Source organism: Tinamus guttatus, unplaced genomic scaffold (assembly GCF_059628265.1).
Source record: "Tinamus guttatus ecotype Peru unplaced genomic scaffold, ASM5962826v1 Tinamus_guttatus_pri_ptg000311l, whole genome shotgun sequence".
NCBI lineage: Eukaryota > Metazoa > Chordata > Aves > Tinamiformes > Tinamidae > Tinamus > Tinamus guttatus.
The window spans coordinates 2,998,102-3,021,894 of record NW_028288845.1 but is presented as its reverse complement, the minus strand read 5'-3'; the positions used below and the strand labels follow the sequence as shown (position 1 = coordinate 3,021,894).

The window sequence follows — 23,793 nt, the reverse complement described above, 5'->3', positions numbered from 1 at the left end:
TAAGAGAGAAAGAGAGAGAATGCAGGCAGTGCTCTCACAGTGGTCAGACTCTCTAAAGTGAGATAGGAAAACTGAAGATGAGTGGGCCAGGCTCTGTTCTTCACGCTTCAGGACATGGTGAAGAGGCACAAGGGCACAGAAACAGACGGGGCCACCAGATGTTGCTAACTGAATGATTCCCGTTTCACAGCTGCTAGATGCATGCACGCAAAGAGCAGAACACACACTGAAGAGCATTTGAAGGTGGTGCTATGTACTGCCGGAATTACTTGTTTTTCCTTTCCCACTTGCACAGCTTTTTCTAACTCGATAAAGAGGGCAAAGTATTATGTAAAGATGATACATGAACATCTATTCCCCCGCATGTTGAACCTGTAAAACAGAGCGCTCAGAAAGAGGAAAAATGGGTGTGCTACACGCCATGCTGAATGTCCCCCAGGGCACATCAGCATTAAGCTAAACAGCACTGGCTGCTCCTGCATGTAGAAACTCGGTTTTTTTTGCGCTGTCCCTGCAAACTCCCACTTTTCATCATTAATCACTGGTAACTGTACAGTCTGTGAGAAACTATTATTGAGGCTTAACTTCACATGTTTTTTTCAGTGTGCTATACATACTTGTACTTAAAACCATCTCGGTAAACTGGCATATACAGAATATATCTTTTGCCATACAGAATGAGTTAAGGAGTCTTGTGTCCGAGTTCCTTGCAGACAAGAACAACGTGAAATCTCTGATAAGCCAGGCAAATATTTCTGGCTCACTAGATAGCAGGAACATGACCTCAAAGGGCAAAGACATCCCACAATTCCAACAACCATTCATGTCCTAGGGAGATTTCAAAGAGCTTTCTTGTCATGTTTTAGTCATGACTGCATTTCTGTTTGTCAAAGTGCATTTGCCAGTTGCACCACTGAGGATTTTATACACGAGTCAGCCTACAGCGGTTTCCAGTAATGGCATCTTATGCAATTTTTGACCTAGTTTAACATACTGAGGCTCTTGGAAACACGCAATCCACTGCAGCAGTTTTCTGCTTAACGCTATGTTACACCACTGCATTAAACAAATGCATCATCTCACTAAAATACAGGGACTTCAGGAAGGGGAAAAAAAAGACTAATTTCAATTTGCCATATAAATTCACCAGCAGCACCCTATTCTGATCCAATGATTTCAGCTCTCTAGATCCTATGTTAATGGAAGGATGCTCTTCCATCAAAAAAGAAAAAATCTATACAGACTTCGGTATGAATCTTACGTAAGAAACTCCTGTATGATGACCTATGTTCTCATTCTGGCACCAGTGGTTACTGATAAAGCATAGCAAGATGATGACAACAAAGGCCAACTATAAAACACATCTGATATTAAGGGACAGCCCCAATCCCCCTAAACTGATTGACACATAAAATTACAACTGTTACAGAAAGCCGGTCAGGGAATCTTAAACAGTTTATTGTTTCTGAAACAGGAAAATTCAAGTTGTTGGGTACAAGTTACCATCAATCCACACAGGCACTGGAATCCTTCATTGTCCCCTGTCCCAAATAGTCACACTTTGCAACTTCATTTTCTTGCCAGCTACGGTCTTACCTTTGGGAAAAAGATGCCTCAATCCACAAGCACATAGTTATCAATCTGCTCTGAGAAAACTACCTACAGGAACATTTCCCATCTTTCAAAATTGATGCCCTTTTGCTACACAACTTCCTTTCTTATCCATATTAAGCACAAGGGTTGTAAGCCTGAGGATGAGATTGCACTGTAACAAGCCTGCAAGTCTAGTCAGCACAACCACAAACTCTTCCAGTTGAAACAGCATGGCCTGAGGAGATGGTACTGGGTTTCTACACCCAAGTAGCATCTCCTGTGAGGACATACACATAAAATACCAAATGAAGTAACCAAGAAGCTCCCAACCATCTGAAGAAGTTTATGTCAACTCAGCTTGACTTTTCAGATCAAAAATCCCACTCCACTTTCCTTCTGCAGCTAAATTTCTCAGTAATGGCTCACCCAGTAATGCTGGGTTTTAGCCACTTGAAATCTGGGGATGGGCAATGAGGGGAGAAGTTTCAAAACCCTCCTCACTTACAGAATAGCTCATGCTATTGGGATGATTAGGAATTTACTAAGGGAACAGGAGGACAAACTTATGAGCTGCTACTGTGCCTAACACCTCAGTGGAGGGCAAAGCCACTCGTGCAGCTTTTCTTCAGAGTGCATTAAGATTTGGTACCAGTTAAATCTTGTCTACGGATTTGTTCTAAATTAATATTTAAACCAATGACGTTGAAATTTACTACCACTTGTAAGTGGTATTTAGATTAAGCAAGTCCCCAAACCAAACAAGGTTAGAGAGGAATTTACAGAGTTTACTACAGTGTGCTATCCCAGCTAATCCCCGCTAACCTCTCCCTAAACTTAAAAGGCAAAAACAGCAAAGTGAAGACTTTAGCAAACACCATCCCTTGCACTGAAATTCATCCAAGCTCCCATGTGTTATGCTTTTTTCCTGTTCACAAGAAGGCTTACAGTGTGCACACAACTCAGTACAAGGTTTCAGCCATTAAGATATTTAAAATATTAAATTAAGTCATCTGTCCCCTTTGTAACTAGTTTCTTAAATTAGAATCTACAGTCATGGTTTTAAGAGGGAACTTGTAAGGGACAATAAAAAAATCAAAACAATAAAAATATCAAAACAAAAAAAAATCACTGTAAGGACTCCCCTTTATCAGACAAATAGAAATGGCACTAACAGGCTCACAAGTAACAAAATATTTGGATACAGAAAGAAAACACAAATACTTTTATTTCAGATAACTGTAAAGCAAATCCAAAAGATTATAATGCTCTCTACCAAATCATACATACAGCTACACATGCTTTCTAAAATAAAATATACGATTAAAAGTGCTAAGACTTAAATATATATGAAATTCATCAGCCCTTTAAAGGAACTGTTGTCAAATCCAACTTAAACTGCTAGCAATTCCTACCATTTTAATGCAAAATCAAGAGGAGGCACTACTTCCACAGCTACATGCAATACTCACTGTTCAGAGCTGCACCACATAAAAATTTAAGTACGTGCTAGTGAACATAACCTTGAATTTTCCTTTAGTAGCTTCTTTAGGAGCTTGCCTGAGATTTAAAGAGACAAAGAAGTCTTACTTGTAGTCATGGATTAGCAGACCTATTTAATCCAAACAAACTACTCAGTAATATACAGGCTTTTCAAAAATTCTCACATTATACTGATTTTATGTGCAAGAATCAGTTATCAAATTAACAAAAGTAAAATTAGAATGACCTGGATTTTCTGCACTGCTTTTCCAATTTTTTTTTATTTCTCATTTCGACAGAAAAAGAGAGAAGAGCTGTATAAAGAAGGTGATATAGGGATTCCCTCTTGTCATTTGTATTAAAAATGCTTTTTCTAACAAGACAGTGACAGGTACTCTATATAATTTAATTGGGTGGCAACTAAGACCACTGTAAAAAGATCAAGGCTCATGACAGAATGTGTGTTTACAGCAGCACTGATTTATAGTCAAGTAACATCTGAGGTTTTAAAAAAGGCACATTTTTGATGTGCAGCATAACACCTGCAGCCAAAGAAACATGAGCCCCAAGATGCATGATGTCAAGTAGTGGAGGTTAAAAGTTATCCCCCAAGAATGGCTAATACAAATACAGGTTCTAGTACAAAAGGGATGTTCCTCAAAAGTAAACTGGGGACTGGAAAGGGGGAAGCCCACATACGACAGACATTGTTGTAGCAATGCGGAACCAGAGTCCTCCATGCCCTAGGTAAAATTTCCTGCTCTCGACACTATGGTTGATTGAAAACTCATCTGGCTACTAAGACAAGATTACAGGTTTTTATACTACAGTCGTAGCAGCTAAAAGATTTACCCATGCAGAAAGCCAAAGATTTGTTTCCAAACACATTTATGACTTGCACATGAATGAATACAATGTTCCCAATTAAGAAGTTTTGGGTTACACGGTAGTATGAGATTTTTTTTCTTCTATAAAACTCCACTCAGAAAGAACACTAGTTTTCATGTATACTGAATACAGGCATGTACATCCTTAGTACTTAAATCTATATTTTTTCAGTTAGGTCTTAAATTACACAATTAAGACACCTTTAATAATGATTTATAATTAAACCCAAAGAATGCGTACTGAAATTTTCATATGAAGAAAATGAATAATCATGTCATGCCCTAATAGTTGATACACCTGATTATAAATATTGATAGATCACTTGCTCAAATTAGGGGGGTGGTGGGAGGGATGGAGAGGGCAGAAATAATAAAAAAAGGAAAAGCCCAGATAAGTTTTAAGAGAAACTATCTCAGCATCCGCATATATTTTACATAATAATTTTGACAGACTAGGGAGAGCAGTTTGTTGAATTCACCCAATCCAGAAAATGCTAGTGAAAAACTGCCATTTCACACTTTTTCTAAATAGACGAGAAGGAAAAGAGAACCATCTCTTTCAAAAACTGAACAACTCTCTAGAACTTACCATGCCTAAGTGAATTCAAATCCGAAATGAGATTTTTTTTTCCACATGCAGTTCATTTTCAGATACAACCTCTTAAGTTCTCTCACAACTATTAAAATACTTTCAGGCTGCAATAATAGTCATATCTTCAAAAATTCACATGCCCCAGCTCTAAAACTGCAAGACTTAGACTACGCATTCCTATGCAGTATTATGTACGCTATCATTATAAAAGTACCCATTGCATATTTGTGAGGAACACACAACCATTTTTCCATTGTAAACAACAACCAAAAAGTGTGCTAAATTATAGCAGAAGTGTTCTATTTTTAATGAGCGTAAGTTCCATTATGAGCAGCTTCCTCCAGCCTTGCACAGATGTACGCCTGCACAGGCGTTTAAAAAAGCTTTGTGCAAATGTGGCTTGCTTTGGCCTCAGACAATTTCCAGGAAGGGCATTAAGATTTCAGAACTGATATTGAACTTAATCATAATTTTGAAAACCACTATAAGAATTAGGCATAAAAGCTTGTTACCTAACAAATCTAGCCCCCAGTACTTGTAACAGAGTATATACTCCAACTCAATAGCCTCAGTTTACTATAAGGTAGATGGTAAGACCAGTTTTCTAATGACAGATGAGGAAACAAACAGAAAATTAAGCCAAAAGAATGGAATATCAAATATTTAAAATGATGCAAGGAAACAGAGCATATAAATTAAACATACGAATGTTTAATCAAGACAATTCTTATTTTCAACAGAGTTTCTTCAGGAACTTGTTTTAAATGGAAAACAAAAGCCTATTCCCACAATAGCAAGGCCACTTCTTTAAAGTAGCTTTGTTGTACAACTGTTACCAGGACTCTAAACCATTTTAATTGCCTTATACTGATATTTCTGAACTAGAAAGTTTTAAAATATTGTATAATTTTATTTGTGCTCCACATATCGCAAGCAATTAACAACACAATAAAAGATTCAATTCCTCAACTAGAATACCAAACTCTATACCAAGTATTACATGTACACAATACTTGCACAGTGACAAGCACAAGAAAGTACTAGTTGAGCACTTACTTTCTGAAATCCATACCAAATCTTAAAATACATTTTAATTCTCCCACCCCACCCAATCTAGGATTTAAGGCATCTCCACACATCCAGCCACCAACCCACCCACTCTCATGCACACAATTTACGTGGAGGTGTTTACTCTTTCAAAATATCCACTATGTCAGTCAGGTACCATTTATTATTTATCCCTAAAACTGTGTCAGCATTGAGATATGACAGTTAAACCAGTGTTAAATCAATACAATATTTACATAGCACAGCACATTAAGCTTGAGACACTTCGGGGAATAAAACCACATTTTAGAACAGGACAAAGATCACCATTATTATGTGTTTGAAAACAGCTATTTACAGATCCCTAAAATGACATAACTATAGTCTGTACACTGTTCCAATGGGGCAGGCAGAAGCATAATAGGCATTTTTTTGAGGGATTTTAAACATGATTTGGAAGCATATTATTTATGCTACCCTCAACGCCATATACCACCTGAACATCCTCCAAGGTGGTCTCGTATCCTAGAATGGCATGTCCAGCTGATACAAAACAAACAACATAACATTTTCATTTGTGCAGATTTTTTTTTCTCTCCTGCTATTCAGTCATCTGAACTTTGAAGGCAATTCGTCCCAGAAACTTGTCACGGTCATCTTCATTTTTTAAATTAGGTGAGCCCAGGATCTTACACTCAATTGTTATTTCTTCTTTGGTACTGTTGGAGTTAATTGCTAGTTGAACAGCCACTAGAGGCTGTAAATAGTGAGCCTAGTAAACAGAAAGATGGGGAAAATATTTGAGATACCAGAGTAAGTGATCTGCACAATTGACATGAACAATTTAATCCATCAAAATCCTGCCCAGAAAAAACTAATTAAGATCCTAGCTTTCAAAGTCCAGTCTGACTCAGGTAAAACTTCTTCCACTCCAGCATTAAATAACCAGGTTTACATTCTTTACATCATTTCCTAACTGATGCAGTCAACATAACTGTTAGGCAAGGTTGTCCTCAAAATTTTCAAGTCAACAGCAATACCACATTTGAGACAGTAACCAATTTTCTACTGATGAAAAAATAAAAGTGGACACTCAGGAAAATCATTTCTAATCCTTTAAATAGGTGCACAAATCTCTGTGGTATTTTGTAGACAGATCAGAGCAAAATGGCCTTTTACTCAATATAAAACAGATAAAAATATTCAGCATTTTTATTAAGCAGTACAGATCTTTCCAATAACAGAAAAAATCACTAAGGTCAGGCAGTTGGGTTCAGTGCACTAAGAATGGCAAAAGGCAAGCAGCCTTTCTGGAGAGACAAAGTAACATACCTTAGTATTTTCACGGTTCCCACTTTTACACCTTCAGAGCAGGTGTTTAATTAGTTAGGAGAATAAAACTAACTCTTTCACACAACAAAGTAATTCAACAAGTCTACAAAGTTGTATTGCAGAAGAAATCAACCCAGTCTCTTGAGACCTAATGGAATACAAGACCTAATGGAATACCTTAACCTCTCAGAACTCTTCCTGTTGTCTTTTTTTTTTTTTCAAAATATAGCAGTGTTATGAGAACTGAGCTTCACATAAAGAATTCCTCAAGCAAGGCTCAGTGCCTAGCTCACACAGCAAAGTGAATGCGAAGAATAAAACATCCAAAAAAGAGTATCAGTTCATTAATAAATAAATAAATAAATAAATCATCTAAAGGTAAGGAATAGCACTGTGTTTCTTTCTCTACTTTTTCCCCAAGAAAGGATAGCATGTGTACTGACTCTGCCTTTTGGAAGTGCAGATTGGCAGATCCCAGACATGTCTCTAGGCCCTTTTTTATTACACAAATCAACTCCTGAAGTTGTACTGAATTGCTTTTGATGTGTGAAGCCGAACACTGGACTTTCATATTAAAATTGCCAAAGACCAACCTCATCTGAACACAATTATTTACAAAGTACAGTAAATCCTCTACATTTTTCAAATTATAAGCAATAGTTTACTGTCCCAAGGATTCCCTTTTTTGAAACACAGCACTCAGCCTAAAAATGATAGAGGCCTCTGTGGTTTGAGTTTTCACTGGCATAGTTGTGCAGATCATGTCAACTATAACAAAATGGAAGAGACAGAACAACATAAAACTAGATGCTAAAGAATAACAAACACCTTCCTGATTATGGGTAAGTTATGTAAAGATATGAGCTGCTGCAACCATAGAATACAGTAGAAAGACAACGGATCATTAAACAATTTGGCAGTGTAATAGAAAATCATTTGGGGGAATAATAACTAAATACTCTGCTATGGACCTCACATTTATGTAAAAAAAAATATTTTTATCTTAGTGGTGAGTGATGAAGTTGTTTACTATCTAAGAATGAACTCAGTACCCTGTAAAGAGGTCATAGAATTTAGAGTTGATAGAAAGTAAGGACTTTTTTTTAGGCAGTTATCACAGCTTGATTAAAAATATATTTAAATACAAAAGGAAATTGTAGTCTTAACCCTACTTGTTCTGGATTCACAAAGCAATGCTTTTTTGTTTTTCAACCTAACTGTTCTTCATACATATAAACAAAATTTATGGTCAGAATACTTGAGGTGGTGAGGACAGAAAAAAATATATACATAGATATGTATATAAAGCTTCTAAATAACAAATCAGCTAGCTCAAAGAGCTTCTTCACAAAACAGAGTGAATAGAAAACAAGTCTGCAGAACTACAAGGATGCATAACTAACAGTGGAAAAAAAATAATTTTAAATTTCATATCCTGAATATAAATCCTAAGGACTAACTACCAGAAACTGTATTGTAATCAGAAAAAACAGCTTAGTTTCTGTGTTGTTCTGCACTGAAATTTATCTGTGCAGAAATATATCTCTCTATCTGTATCTATCTATATCTATCTACCTATATATATAAGCGACCACAAAACAGCACACCTCTAAAATTGCTAGTCCGCTAGTATGAAGCCTCTTCCTCCTAAGAATAGTAATGCCAAAATTATCTTCTGGCTGCAAAAGCATCTCTCTAATCTCACCAAGCACTAGGAAGCTTCTGCATTCATAATATTCCTCATAAACACCTCATTGCAAACTTCAGACTTGACTATGATTCTGAAAATGGTAGTAGTAAATGCAAAAGAAATTAAACACTTAGAAAATGAAGACTGTCAGATCATAAAGACATACTTACATGCAAGCTTTTCCCATAGTATGGGAAGTACATTAAGTCAATCAAACCTCCATGAGGAAAATAATTTATCTGCACTGCGCCTTCTTCCTATGATTGGAAATAACGAAATTTAAAGTTAACATCTATTTGCATAAATAGTAATAAAGTAGATTGTAACTCAATGATAAAGTGCAAGATCAAAAAAAAAAAAAAAAGTAATTGAGCTCTGAAGTATTAGAATAGTTTCCAGAACAGATTAATTTTTGGGAAACAGTTACATGCTGCACACATCTACTACAGTAATATGTAAATTAGTAAACCAGTCAAGACAGCTTGCATTTAAATTTCCCTTATCAAAGGAAACAGGGCAGTGGGAAAACATACTCATTGCAAAGAATAATTCATTTTAACATGAAAGCATAAAGAAACTAAAATCCCCCCAAACCACAAGTAAACCTGTATGTTTTGGTGAAGCAACAGCAAATCTGTATTTAAGTTAAAGCCAAATATTCAATATTCTCAGCTTTTGCAATAATACAACCCTAGCCTTTCACAAGGAATTCTAGCCAACTCCCTGCAATGCTGCCCCATTTTCAATTTGTTCAGAAAGTTCTTGGACTAATGCTATCAAGAAGGAAATTATGATGGTGCTACAATTTCTGTGCACTATGAACACACAGAAGGTACAATGTACATATCCATGTCTTTTCATTAGAGTTCGATCACCTGAAGAGCTGACACATAATTCCTGACTGAGGAGTTGGCCAACAGGACACTACAAATAAGATTGAACTGCCTCAGACCTGGCTTGTCACTATGATAGTATATGGACACATCACCTATGTACATTATTTTCCAGGATTGTGGATGCTGCCAGGACAGTAGGCTACCACAAATTCAAGCCATTAGAAAATGGCTGCATCTAAAAGTGACTTTCTACAAATAGGTAAACATTTACCAGGATTATGTAAGCAAAATACTACAACCCCTGCCAAACACTATGTAGGATCTTCCAAACATCCCTGCTTGTTCTGTGTATTTCACAAATTAAAAATGCATTTTTTCTAATATTACCTTATACAATATCAGGAATTAAAAAAAAAAAAATCAGAAAAATACTGCAGAAATAGATCTCAGTTAAGAGGCCCACAGCAGCAGAGAAGTAAGCCACAAACCAAGAATGTCCTCCTCCCTCTCTAAGGACACACTATATGATGTTTAGGATAAGGCCATATTCTCACTCCTTGAAGCCTCAATTGCTGCAGTTCTCCAGTATGTTTATAAAATACTTTGGACCTTGAGTTAGCAAATTTAATTAAGCAGAATTCTGATGCACTGCAGCATTATCCTCTATTTTAATTATACCTCATGCAGCTCAAAACAGTCATTATTCAAATATAATTCTGAAACTATGGTAAAAAAAAGATCAAAATACAGGATAATACAGGAGTATTTCCAGAGTAGTTACATACAATGCATGCATGCAGTCACAAGCATATACATTAGGCCATCAATAAAATACTAGAAGTATTCAGACATGCAACTGCCTGTCATGCAAATGCTGTGATTTTTGAGCTATCCTCACTAATATCCCTACACAATTTTTAAAAAGCTAAGCAAGCTGCATTTGCTGAAGAGCTTTAAGATGAAATCCATTTGTGCCATTTTTTTCTGCCTACCATTGACAACTTCCTCAAAGAGCTGCAGGCAGTCAGCAAATCTATAAATCGGATCGCTTAGCTGTGCAGATAAAGATGTGCTTCTACTTCACCTCATCAAGAACAACTTTGAGATTTAAGATCAAGTACAAAGAACAATGGAAAAACTTGGGTTAAAGGCTTGTAAGACTGTTTTTTAATCATTTGAGAAGAAATATAATCAGTTGCATGCATCTGTTTAGGCTCACTGCTCAGTGTAAAGAGAAAAAAAAAAAAGAAATATGTTAAAGACCAATACGAGCTAACAGGACCTGTAAGGTGTTTGGTCTCCAGAAAGTAGAAATACATAGTTTGGAATTATTTGTCCTTTTTATATATTAACAAAAACCAACAACAACAAAACCCACACACATATACAGTGTTTTTCCTTGCACCAAATCTTTTCATCTTTCAGTAAATGCAGTTTTAACATGTAAAAATGATGCTGCAAGAAGTTCCAATGAACATGAAACTAGATATTTCCATCTCAGAATTGCAGCTCTAGAATGCTGAAGTTGTCAAACTTCTTGGAAGCACAATTCATTTAAGCTTGTTTCTTCTGGCAAGATCCTTAAATCAAGAGCAGGCCAGTTCCTCTAGTGGAGCAAGAACCAGCTGTGATTAGAACAATCCCCTTCCTTCTCTATAGAGACTACATGATGACATCTTGAGACCACTACAGAGTGCTAGTATCCTAAAGAATCAGATACTGATGCAATTGGGGAAACAAGGACACATGAGCTGATGCAAAGGAAGACCATAGTCCTTTAAGATTTTAAGTTAAAAAAAAAAAAAAGTATGGCCAAAATAAATTTTCAGTCAATAACAGGTGTAGGTAAAGAGAAATTCTCTAAAAACAACGCATAGACAGGAAGAAGAAAATGGTAACTGCTAATGCTGATTCTTCACTTTGGTCTCTACAGAGAAGATTGAATTCTAACCCATATTTAGGCTTTCATATGCAAGTAAATTAGGACAGACTAGAGTAAGCATAAGCTTAACATAAAACAGATGCATTCAAAGTAGCAAAGCCTGACAAAATTTCCCCTTGAGTCACTACCTTTGATTCCTTAGCAATAACCTTACAGAGCAGAGATTTTAAAAGGGTTAAAAAAAAAAAAAAACTCAAAGTTGTTACCAAATTTTGCTAAGGAGCTCAACTTAGAGGATAAGGAAGAGGAACGTCTGCAATGGTTAGCATATCTTTTAACACTGTCTCACAGGACATCCGTATAAGAAAACTGAAGCGATATGAACATCATGAACTGGGATTCCTGCTCTGAATATTGTGTTACAGTAAATGATAGACTGGAGAAGACAGTGGGGGAGAAAAAGGGATAGTAAAAGTAGAGAGAACTTAATTGCTTTATTCTAGAAAAATAAATCATTCCTTCAACAGAACATTTTATACAATCAGACACAAAATATCAGCCTCAACAACTGAGAGAAGTAATCACTTTAGCTTGCAGCAAGCTGCTACAGAAAGATTAAATCTGTCGAACAAGCCACAAAAATCTAGTATTAAAATTAATGCTTAACAGAGGCAGGTGGTCCTAGGTGTTCTACCTTCATCCTAGATGTTTGCCTAGGTAATCTCCTAAAATTCCCCAGCCTACCTACCATTTTTTTGAAAGCCACCTTAAGCTAAAAGCCATGGCTCTGTCCTCTGCTCAAGATAGCAACTTACCAAGTCCTTCACTGCTCCCCAAGTAGACTAGGAAAAATGTGCAGTAGTTATAACTGTCAATAAAACATTCTTTTTAAATTAACTGGTACACAAAAAAATAGGTATAGATTTGCTGTTATTACATATAAATCGTTTATAATTGATTCGAGGACAATATTTACTTGGAACAGTTAACAACGTTAGTTTTCACACTTTCTCTTACCCATCATTTACAAAATTGTCTAAGGTGCACTTGCAGCATGGAGAGAAAAATAAAAATATAGGTTATGAAATGAGAAAACAAAACATAACTTACACAAAATTAAAAAAAAATAACATGAGCACAGGTTACATGTATGTTCTTTCCTCAACTCTGTAGCAGGTCAAATAGCTCAAATACATCTTAAAGCTATTAAAGATGGAAGAACAAAAAAAGGACAGTATTTTAAAAATTACACTAAAGAGGTTAAGTACACTAAAACTAAGAAATACAGTGAGATGAAAACAAGAAATAAAAAAGGGAAGAAAACAACAGTTTTAAAAGTTTTAGGAAAAGGGAGAAAGTACAGTAAGTGCTTAGATCCAGTATTTACATTTGGTTTTCATCCTAGCCATAAGGAAAATAACTATACACATATTTATTGTATTTAGAACTGACCTTAGGTGAACACTGTATATATGGTTCTCCTTCAGGCTTTAATCCAATTATCTAAAGGAAAGAAAGAAAAAATATTTATAATGTTCTTCCCCCTTCCAGTTTTACATACTAAATTTAGTAACTCTTCTTGCTTAAAATAACAGAGTACATAAAGGCAGCAAATCTGGTGAAGAACCATTTTTATGGTGCACAATTTTAGACTAGAATGAAAATTTAAAGCATTTTTAATTTAAAGCTCAAATAGTTACAATGGCTATACTAAGTACCTTATTTTAAATTAGGCATGCAACATTAATGGCTCAATTCAGCTAGCAGATCAAGTGATGTGTAACATCCATGAAAAGTGATATATTTATTCATGCAATGTAGTTTTCATCACATTGCATAGTTCGAATGTTACCAAACACATTAAATTCTAATTGCATTTATATAATGTAGATATGAAATAAAATGTACTTCATTTTTAGAAATCATTCTAAAACCGAAAAAAAAAGAAGATAACTATGAACTTACTCTATTCATTTTCACAAGCACACACGGAGTTCCTCTAGAATAGCCAAAGGTCTTATCTTCCTTTCCAGAGCATTGTCCAAGCTCAGAGATATTAAATCGACATGCCTTTTTAACAGCCTCCTCATTCTGATCAAAAACCTTTCCTGGAGTGCAGTCTATGTTTTGGGCTTGTTTTGAATCATCATATGCTATGAAACATTAGAAAAGTGTAAAAATCAATGGTATAGGGCATACATGGAGGCAAAAAATAGAGAAGCCTACGTAAACATCTAGTCTACAGTTGTCACTTGCTAGATTTGTTTTTAAAAGAACTTTTTTTCAGAGCATTAGGGATCTTATTTCGCTCTTAAACACTGTTACTTTTCCAAAATCTAACAATAGTCTAACAGTTCTACTATATCTGAATAAAAGAAAACAAATTATTACAAGAGAAATAATACAGTCCTATCTTACCAATAATCACAGCTTTATTAGTTTCTGTAAATAAATAATGTGTTAAAGTATAAAAAGAATTTTTACCTCAAGACTAAGGTACAAGCATGTTTTCCCTTTGTACATTTTTTAAAAAAAAAACAGGAAAACTTAAGTATTCACAGAGAGTATTAACTTGTATCTCATCTATATCAGGTAGCACAACAGATGTTATACTGACATTCCAAATTATTTTCTCATGTCTTTAAATTTCACACATCTCTAGCTCTAGAAACTGCTAACACGGAAGAAAGTACACAGTTTACATTGTTACAAAAGCATTCACATTTAACACACTCTATGTTTGTTTAGCTGTGCGGGGTGGGTGGGTAAATAAACAAATAAACAAACAAACAAACAGGTGATAAAAGGCTTGTTGTCAGTGTGTGGGTCCAAAACCTGTTTAACTGCAGGAGCGGCAGGTAATCACTAAGTACAGCACTCCTTTGGGGAAGTTTCCTCAGAGCTCTGAAAGATGCATCTACTCACAGAGCCTTTCAGGAGGCACCAAAACTAGAGGCACTCAAACGAGGCGCATTCCAGCAGAGCTTCCACAGCTAGCAAAGCAACTCACAAACAAAGATGAGATGCTACAGAACCGCTTTAATTACAATCTACACTTGCCAATATTTTTCTCAATTTCTACATTTATAGATTAAGTATATGTGTGGGCAAGTACATAAAATTTGATAAGTCATTTGCCATTCTTCCACACGCTCTTTGCTACCTTCTCTCTTTCAACTTTCTGTTTATAAGGACTGTGTATTACGGTGATAATGATTAAAATGCTCTTAATTTATGCTTTATGTGCCTCATGAAAAAGGATTCAAATACTCAAATTCATAAGGTCAAAGTATTATATATTACAAATTTTGATAAATGCTGATTCCAAACACATGACCTCTGTAATTTTATGTTGAATTCTCTTACATAATTCCTACTTCTTGTAGCGTCTATATCAACATATTACCAGAACTCTTGACTAGGACTCAAAACTCTATTTTATGCACTCTGCTGTTCCTTGTGCTCCGTTTCCTGTCTGTAAAATACTCACTTTTTTTGTAAAATGAGACTTCGAGATCCAGTGTTGAAAAGTGCTATAAAGTAATTACAAAAATAGACATCTATAGAACAAGCCTAAACTTACAAATATGTCATTTAGCAATTAGTCACTCCATGCATAAAAAGAAATGAATGTACTCAACAATAAGACTCCTGAACTATCTGGGCAGTTTGAAATAACTTACTTACTTTCAAGAAATTGTCTAAGTGTAGAAACATATTCTGCATATGATTGGGAGTCACTCTTGTTAAAGTAAAATTCCAGTGCAGTGTCTGGTTTTGGTGAAATCATAAGTCCTTAAAAAGAAAAAGTACACATAAAAGACTGAACTCTTCTCTACTCTACTCTAACCTACACAAATTGAATAAAGACTTAAACTCAATTCAACATATAATTGCAATTCACAAATCAGAACAATTGATTAGGAACAGCAAAATCAGCAGCTTATTCACTTTCAATTAAAGTATTGTACTGATTCACGTTGCATTTTCCACATTCAACAGATTAAATGAAAAGGAACAAACACACAAAAAACAACCCTAAAGTTACACTTGAGACCTTAAGGCAATACTCACTAAGGCTATCACCACTTTAATCTTAGAGGAACGCACAAACAACAAAGTTTTTTTTTAATTTTATAATGTGTAAAGATTAAAGATGCCTGGAAATATTTCCCAATCAAAACAAAGTCTGTTGTTCCTTTCCTCCTTCTCCATACACAAAAAGTTTAGATTGCATCTGTTTCATGGAAAATACAATCAAGTTTATTAAACCACTGCACACATACCACCTTGAAGGGCTGGGTATGTCTTGGGGAACATAGGCCATAACAAGCCTTAAGAAAACAAGCAGCTAGCACCAAACAATAAACCAAGCAGGGTGACATACAGTAGTGCTACTTGCTCCCCAGTCTACTGTACTCAGTGCCTACTGCTGGACCCATTCAGCTTCTGGCTGAGGGACACTGGAACAGGAGCAACCTACAGAGAAAGAGCCAGGACTAGCAAGAGTAATGAGGACACTTGAATTACTGAATACTGAATGCAGCTTTGTGATGGAGGGTAAGAAAGGTAGACACTGATATGTGGGACCTACATGAAGGGGAAGAAGCATTCTTCCTGGGAAAGGAAGAGAAAGACATGGTGTTGAATCTGGGGGATTTTTCAACCCCTCACAAAAAGCTACTAACTGATTTTATGTTATAAATCCTCATACCTTGCAACCAATTGTTCCTTTGAAACATTTAAGTAATTGAGTTAGAACCCATGGTTTCCTATAATTAGTTTATACTTCAAACAGGTTTTCAAATAAGCATTAGCTGTTAAACCAGAACCAGATTTATGAAGAAATAAATACAATTACCTGGACTAGCAATTCGGTCACGGTATTTTGGAATATCACTGCTCAGTGTCTGAAGCATAACCCACATTGTGAATGTGAAGAGTGCTGCTAGGAAGCCATAAAATACCAGATAGAATAGTAAGATCAAACCTGTAAAGAAAAACTAAAGTTATTATTTTAGTTTTGGCAGATCCTGGTATGCAATTTCAAAATCAAAAGTGAAAACAAGCAATAGAGTGTTTTATTTGTTTTCCTTAGTATGTTCCCTGCGTCAAGACAACTAAGGAGCCCATTAGGGAAAAGTTTCACGTGTTTAAGGAAATCGCATATTTGTATGAAGAAAGGAAGAAGTGATGGGGAAGAGTAACTGGGTGAACAGGTTAAATTGTTGCCTTGGATCAAGAACAAGTAGTAGAGACTAATGCCTTAATAATGTAGCTGATATCTGAGACAACTCCACACACAGCCCTCATTCACACATGCTTCCTGTTACAAGTGACTTCTCAAGGTGGAAATGCTTTCTGCTGAGCATTTCTGAACACAAACCAAGTCTTCTATTCAGCCATAATAAAAGCCTTTGCCTAAACATCCACTTGCTTTGCAGATGTACCTCAGGGATCCAGCAACATGCCTGGAATTCCCCAGTTAGATATCTGTTGCTGGCTTCTACTTGACAACGGCTTAAGGAAGAGCTCCTGAGGACTTCAGGAAACAGCCTCAAGAAGACAGCCTGTAACCATAAGGCTGCCAATGCTGTAGCTCCCTGACAGGAAGCTGCCACAAATTCCGTCCACTGAAAACTCACCATGATGATGTGTTTCTATTTATTTCCCTGTTCCAACCCCCTTTTTTTTTCATTATACATGCATGCAGTGTCACATACAAGTTGTTTAGTGAAAGATAATACCAAAGTTAAAATTTTGTATCATACAGACTCAGATCCGCTGAAGTGATTTGCAGTGAGCTTTCTGCCCCAATTCTCAGAAAAATTATGCATAAGACTCATTTTAAAACAAATTAAAATTTGGGAGAAATAGCTTATTTTAGAAGCCAAGCTTTCAACCAAGTTTTTGTATTATTGCACCATTTGCTTTTTGACAGTGATGGACTCATATTAGCTTATCTCTTTAAACATTAAAAAGCTAATAGCACTCGTTTTGCTACATTTACTCAACTTTCTTTTCAGACTTTCTGAGAATATACAGTAATAATTACTATTATTATTATTATTGCTATTACTATGACCTTTTAAATTTCAGTTTATTTGGAGATAGCTTCCAATTTTAGATGAAACATTTACATTATTTGGATGAAGACTTCATAAAAGACACTTAAGATTCTACAGAAATTGTTTTATTGATTCAGTATATGAAATACTATGCCCCAAAAAAGAGCCCACAATTTTGGTAAGGCAAGACTGATTACTTGAGACTTATGAACACATTCATCTTTTCAAAAATAATGGAAGCTACAGATGTATTTAGCAATTTAGATGCTTACAGACACTTAAACTACAGAAAACAACTCTCAAAAGCTGTTTAATTCGAAACTGCAGGATGCAAATTCACTTACATTTTACATGAATTTGTCAGCTTGTTTACAGAAATCTGAAGATGAAGAGAAGTGTATCGAAATCACAGTCCAACGTCCCACCACTGATGCTTGAGTATATGAGACTCAAGTGCAGTATTCTTTGCCGAAAGCAAACGCGACTCAGTAACCCAAGGACAAGTACTGTCTGCTGCAAGAGGACCAGAGGAAGCCCAAGTTCTGGCTTCTCTCCCAGAAAATGCGCTTCCATATCGCACTGAAGTATTTTCTAGTGTACTACAACCACATAGTTACCTAACTGCTGTTAAACATATTGCTTTATAAGTTGTCTGCAGCATCTGGATGTTGGGTTGGTTTTGGTTGTCAGTTCCACACGTTAAGAAGGCTGTTTAGCTATCCATAAGAAGTCTGGAAATGGCAAACTATTTAAGATCTATATAAATTTCACCTATATTTTACTTATAATATTACAATTGCTTCAACAGTGATCCTCCAATTAATAAACAAGGCATTTTTTTAATAACAAAATATTTCCTTGACTCTCATTTTGATCCTTAGAAGTTAATCAATTCTTCAATACACCTTTATCAAGCCAAGGGAAAAACTTGCTTCCTGTTAAGCGACTACGACATTCATCAGCATCTTAGCTCCAATAGAACAGGAAAAAGACATTCAAGACAAGCTCCTTTTGTGGGAGCCTAAAAGCAAAAATGTCAGGGAAACTTTCTTCACTGAACTCCAGAAATATGCTGCCTTATTTCAATAAATAAATAAGCAGGTGCTCCCAGGGCCTGAGCGGGAACACCAAACCTATAAAGAAAACAGAAGGATCCCAATTAAGGTCTGAACATTGTGACTGACTCCATGATGGAAACCAGAGTGTGAACAATTCTTCCTCCCATCCACAACGTATCTACTAGGGAAACTGCAGTAAAAAGACCAGAAAGATCCTGTTTCTATTCACAGTCCTGAAAACAGTACTAACTTTCTCCCTCCCAAGAAAGCACCAGATATGATTTTCTTTTTTTGTGCAGTGCACATTAACACTGCTCACTAGACCAAAATGTCTCATTTAACACTACTGTGACACATTAAAAAAAAGGGGGGACGGGAGAAATAGGGACAAGAAGAGAGGAAGGGAAATCACTCTGAATCACTCCGCAAATTTCTGTGGCCCCAAACTGAGTAAGTTGCTCTTTGTGAGGCTATTAGTACTAATTATCCTAAGCTAATAGCAGGGAACAAGCCATAACCTGTCAAGAATCTCTGCTAGAACAATTTCAAATAATGCTGGACTTCTTGTCAGGAAACAAAATCCACCTAAGTAACAGTGGAAAACTATCCTGCACATTTGCTCCAAGGAAAGTTCAGCTACCATATATAATTCATTCACTTGTTTGAAGGATTATAATGCACAACTTTTTGCTGCAATAAACCCTCAAAGTCTCTCACTGTAACATAAACTATCACACAAAGGAATCTGTCAAACAGAAATTCTGCATTACAATGTACCTCTTATTCCATTTTTTCGCCCTTCTCCCTTTGGCAAGGTTCGCAGTAACCACATACCCTGCATAGCCTGACAACAAACAGTAACAATCAAATTTGGGAAACTGATGTTTTTAAAACAACACAACTGCAGAAATCAAAACATGCACTTCTCTACTATGAAAATTAGAATTTCTGACAAAAGTAAAAACTTATTATAAATTATACTATTTATTATATACTAAATATTATATAACTTATAAATTTAATGTGAAGTATTCAATATCTGTCTATATTTTCCATGAGGAATATGAATTTTTCAGACTTACAAGGCAAAAGTGATAAAAAGCAGGTGAATCTGGTATGTGCACATTGTGTAAAGATGTATTTACACATAAATATGCAAAGATGAGATACATCAACATTCTCACAGCACACATGAAGGTGGCTGTTCAACATACCTGCAGCAACGAAACACTGTCTTTACAGTATGTTAGATTACAGGCTGCTTCAACTGTATCACCTGCACGATCATTCTTCTTCAGTACCTCAAACTAGAGCAATCCAAATATGTGAATAGTGTTACTTGGGACTACCACCACCACCTGCGACATCCAGAAAGCCTTTTGGTCCACCTGCAGCCTGACCTCCTTGAACTAACATAGCGATACCTATTAGATGAGCCCTTATCGTACTGCAACTTTACTCTCTTGACACTTGTGAAATGTTTCCAGTTTGGGGGTTGAAAAGCTAAGAAGAATAGACTAGGAGAAAAGACTCCAGGAAGAAAGAAAACTCGTGTCCTATGTGGCAGTTTATTTAATTAAACCTGGGATCTACATATAGCATGGCTGAACACTTCAGGGGCCAAAAACATTACGTGCAATACTTGGAAAGGATCGCAAGAGCCAGTCCTTAGTGTCATTAGTGTCACGACTAAGCATTATTTAAAAACAAACAAGCAACAACCCAAAGAACATCCACCTTCACTACTCCATCAGTTTACCAGCACTTACAACAGGAAAAATCAAAAAGCAGTAACTCAAGCCTATATTTCAAATATTCACTTCTTATGATAGGCAGCATCATGGTAAAGTTTAATAACATTTTGACTGTAGTCATATTCCTAGCTGCACATATGACATATATATATACAGGTAGAAAGTTTTCCTAAAAAAAAAAAAAAAAAAAAAAGCCCTGTTTTTTTCTATTCTTATTAAGCACAAGTTTGTGCACTGAAGCACATAACTAAGCATTCAGGAGTATGCTCAGTAGCTCTAGATTTATATGCAGGCCAAGATAAAATCATCTCTACCTTGAAGCCATGATTGGCATTATAAAAACACTCAAACAAGCCTTCCAGCATCTAGTGTGAACATGAATCAATTGTTGCTGGACTCTATATATTGTCTATATTTATTTCTTTTTTGCACGGTTTTACATTTTTTGTTAAAAAAACATTACTGTCTATATTATACAGATTATACAAGAAAATTCAAAACACGTCTGAGTGCATAGCGAGCACCACATCACAATACTTTCAGAATGACCTGTGTTCTTGCTGTTATTCTAGCGCAGCTCAGCATCTTGCAACCACCAGTAAAGCAATACGCTAACCTTCCTCTTGCCCTCAACCCATAGGGAAAACCTACATGTTAGTACTCCCAAGCTCTATTTACTTTGCCCTACCTGATTACGCCGTGTGAAACCCGGGGACTGCTCCTGCTTCTCTTTCCTTCTATGGGGGTTTTTAGCGCCACTTATGCCTTGTTCCTGAGATCATCACAAGCTCAACTCATTCAGAGTTTTTTTTTTTTTTTCCCCAATACTTCCTACACGAGTAATACATTTGATTATGTCAGATGATTCAAAGTATGATACTATTAATTATACCACTAATACAGTTTGAAAACTACCAGATCTGGATACCAGTTTGTGAGAGTTTCAAACTGAAACATCCCTTGTCAGTCTGTGAAAGCTAAAGCAAAAATCTCTAGTCATTTCTTAAAGCAAGGGAAGATGTAACAGTGTTTTACAAACTGCTTCCATACGGCCACAAGCCTCTGTTTCATGGTAAACGAGCACAGGAGCTGCTGGTGTTTCATCTTAGTATAAATTTGGTTTAGTAGCAGCACGGAAAGCACTCCAATTGTTAGCAGCTCAGATTCATAGAGAACCACTGCCTTGCTGTTGGAATTTAGGTAAGTCTCTATTACAACCTCAAGTTCCAGGCAAAGTGTATAGGAATTGCAAGTAGTTATTTATCTGTTTCTCCACTTCTTCCATCTTCTTTCTGTGAGGAAGCTGCCCAAGACAAGAAAAACACACAGTGAAGAACCAGAGCCAACTGACTTCTCATCATGCTGTCCCTGGAGATGCCTCAGCGCAGCACATTGGCAATCAGAGCTCCCTTCTACTTTCAAAACAGTGACAGGCAACAGAAAAGGAATAATTATTGAGACTGCTATAAACTCACATCATCACTGCAAAGGCAGAAACAAGACCAGACGCTGCACAGTTTCCAGTTAATGCAGTTATAAGCTTGTAAGCAAAGCATATGCTTTTGAAAAAAGAGTAGGCTAATACTGAAAGCGCCTTCCCAAAAGAGTTGAGGAGTGTGACTTACTTTATATATGCAAGTAAATAAATCTAAAAAGCACAGTGCATTAAGCATGAAAAGCTAAAAGCAATAACCTTAATCTGCTAAAAATACACTGAGAGTTTACAGTGTTGAGTAGTCATCTTTTAACATCAAGGATAAGGGAAAATAAAAAATTAACCCCGCACAATCACGTAAATCACTGAAGAAAACTAATCATGGAAATAAAATTGTTCAAATTGTTATCTAATTCTATTCATAGTGTGACATGGTACAAGTATCTTGTAAAACAACATAGCAAATCAATTACCAGCTAAGTTGTACCAATTTTAAAAGTTATCTAATGCGTAGCAACATCTAGTAACATTTTGAGTGATTCACCCTACCAGATAGCTTTAAGCAGAGATAGCTGGTTTAACATAATTTTCTTCAAAGTTACAAAATATTTCTAATATGCCCACTGTATCTGTGCATTCATGACACAAAAGGATTTCTGTGATCCACGCACCCATTCATGCAACCCACGTACTTGAGGAAACCTGCCCATACAGAAAAACCACTAGACAACCAGCATAGTGGAAATTTCCTCTGCTTGCTATTCAACTGGCAGAGTAGCTTGCAAACTCTTATTTCCATCTGAATGGAGGGGAGCTCAAGTCAGAGCAAGGGCCCTCTCTTTCAGAGGAGACATTGGCACAGCAAGGAAAGCACAGACCGTGCACAGGCTGCTGGAGGCTCCTCCTCGCTATTTCAACATTCATTGAGATTGTGTCAAGGCCAAAGATGTATTGGCTTGTTCTTTTACACCACACTGAGATTCTTGCTGGTTTTGTAAGCACATTTATTAAATATCCCAACTGCATCCAAGTTCTGGGAGGAGACACGGCATTTTCTGAAGTCAGTAAATACGTCCCATGAGCACTGGAGAAGCATTCTAATATTAAGCGTTTATATAACCGTTTAAGAGGAGGACACATACCCAGGAAATCCAAATATTTTTATTGGAATTAAAAAAGACCACGATAACAACCTTTCAAGCTCAGAGAGAAGCAAAGGCCCCCTGAAAGCAGGAAAGCTGACAACTGCCTTTGTGGCTTTATTAGAGAAGCTCTTCGTTTAAAAGCTCCATTTTAAAGCGCAGGGGCCCCGAGGGGACGGCGTGACACGAGGGGCCGCTCCGGGCCGGGGGCACAAAGGCAGCGCGCGCCGCCGCGGGGCGGTGGGGGGGGCGGCCCGGAAGCCGTCACGGCGGCGGGCGCAGCCCCCCGCGGCCCCCGGCGGGGCGGAGCCTGCGCGCGCGGCTGCGGCATTTGCGCGCTGAGGCGGCGGCTGAGTCAGCTCGGGACGCGCTCCCAGCGCCCCCCCCCCGCGCCCCCGGCCCCCTCCCCGCGGCGGGCAGAGCCTCGGGGGCCGCCCGCGCTCCCCCCCCCCCCCCCGGCCCCGCCCGCTGTCACGGCGCGGGCTATTTTTAGATGCGCGGGCGGCGGTTGTAACGGCAGCGGCGCCGCGTGCTGCGGCCTCCCGCGCCGCCTCACCTGCCCGCCGCAACGCCCGCGGGGAGATCGCTGCACCCCGCACCGCCTCCCGCCGCCGCCGCGGCAGCCCCTTACCCCAGCTCTTGGCCGTGCGCCCCAGGAACTCGCCGCTGCGGGGGTTGTACACGAACTGCCGCCACTCGGCCATGCTCTCGCGGAAGGGCTTCTTCTCCTCCTTGGTCATGGCGAGGGCAGGGTGGCGGTGCCGGTCCCTACGGCGGCGGAGGCTCGCAGGCAGAGAGAGCCGCGGCGCGCGCCCGCTCCCAAGCGCTCAGTAACTGCCCGCGGCGCGCGGCGGCAGAGCGCTCCGCGAGCAGGCACGCAGCGAGCGCCCGCCCTCCGCCGCCGCGGGGCGGGCCCACCGCGCGTCACTCCGCCGCCCGCAGCCAATGGGCGCCCGCCGCGCGCGCGCCCGCCCGCCCCCTGGCGGACAGCGGCGGCG

General features: G+C 37.8%; 1 protein-coding gene across 1 annotated transcript; it reads right to left on the bottom strand.

Moving 5' to 3' along the window:
* Window positions 1-5,242: 5,242 nt before the first annotated feature.
* ATP1B3 (ATPase Na+/K+ transporting subunit beta 3) lies at window positions 5,243-23,575 on the bottom strand. The gene is made up of 7 exons (XM_088528518.1): window positions 23,427-23,575; window positions 16,200-16,328; window positions 15,026-15,133; window positions 13,304-13,491; window positions 12,791-12,841; window positions 8,791-8,877; window positions 5,243-6,370 (listed from the first exon to the last, which is right to left on the bottom strand). The coding sequence occupies exons 1-7, from the start codon at window positions 23,533-23,535 to the stop codon at window positions 6,200-6,202; spliced, it is 843 nt and encodes a 280-aa protein (XP_088384644.1). The 5' UTR covers window positions 23,536-23,575; the 3' UTR covers window positions 5,243-6,199.
* Window positions 23,576-23,793: the final 218 nt, after the last annotated feature.

Coding starts and splice junctions, on each gene's coding strand:
- ATP1B3 (XM_088528518.1), bottom strand. CDS start 23,535: ATGACCAAGGAGGAGAAGAAGCCCTTCCGCGAGAGCATGGCCGAGTGG. Junction 13,492..15,025: donor ACTTAGACAATTTCTTGAAA/GTAAGTAAGTTA, acceptor AATGTTTCATAG/CATATGATGATTCAAAACAA. Junction 8,878..12,790: donor ATATACAGTGTTCACCTAAG/GTCAGTTCTAAA, acceptor TTCCAATCATAG/GAAGAAGGCGCAGTGCAGAT.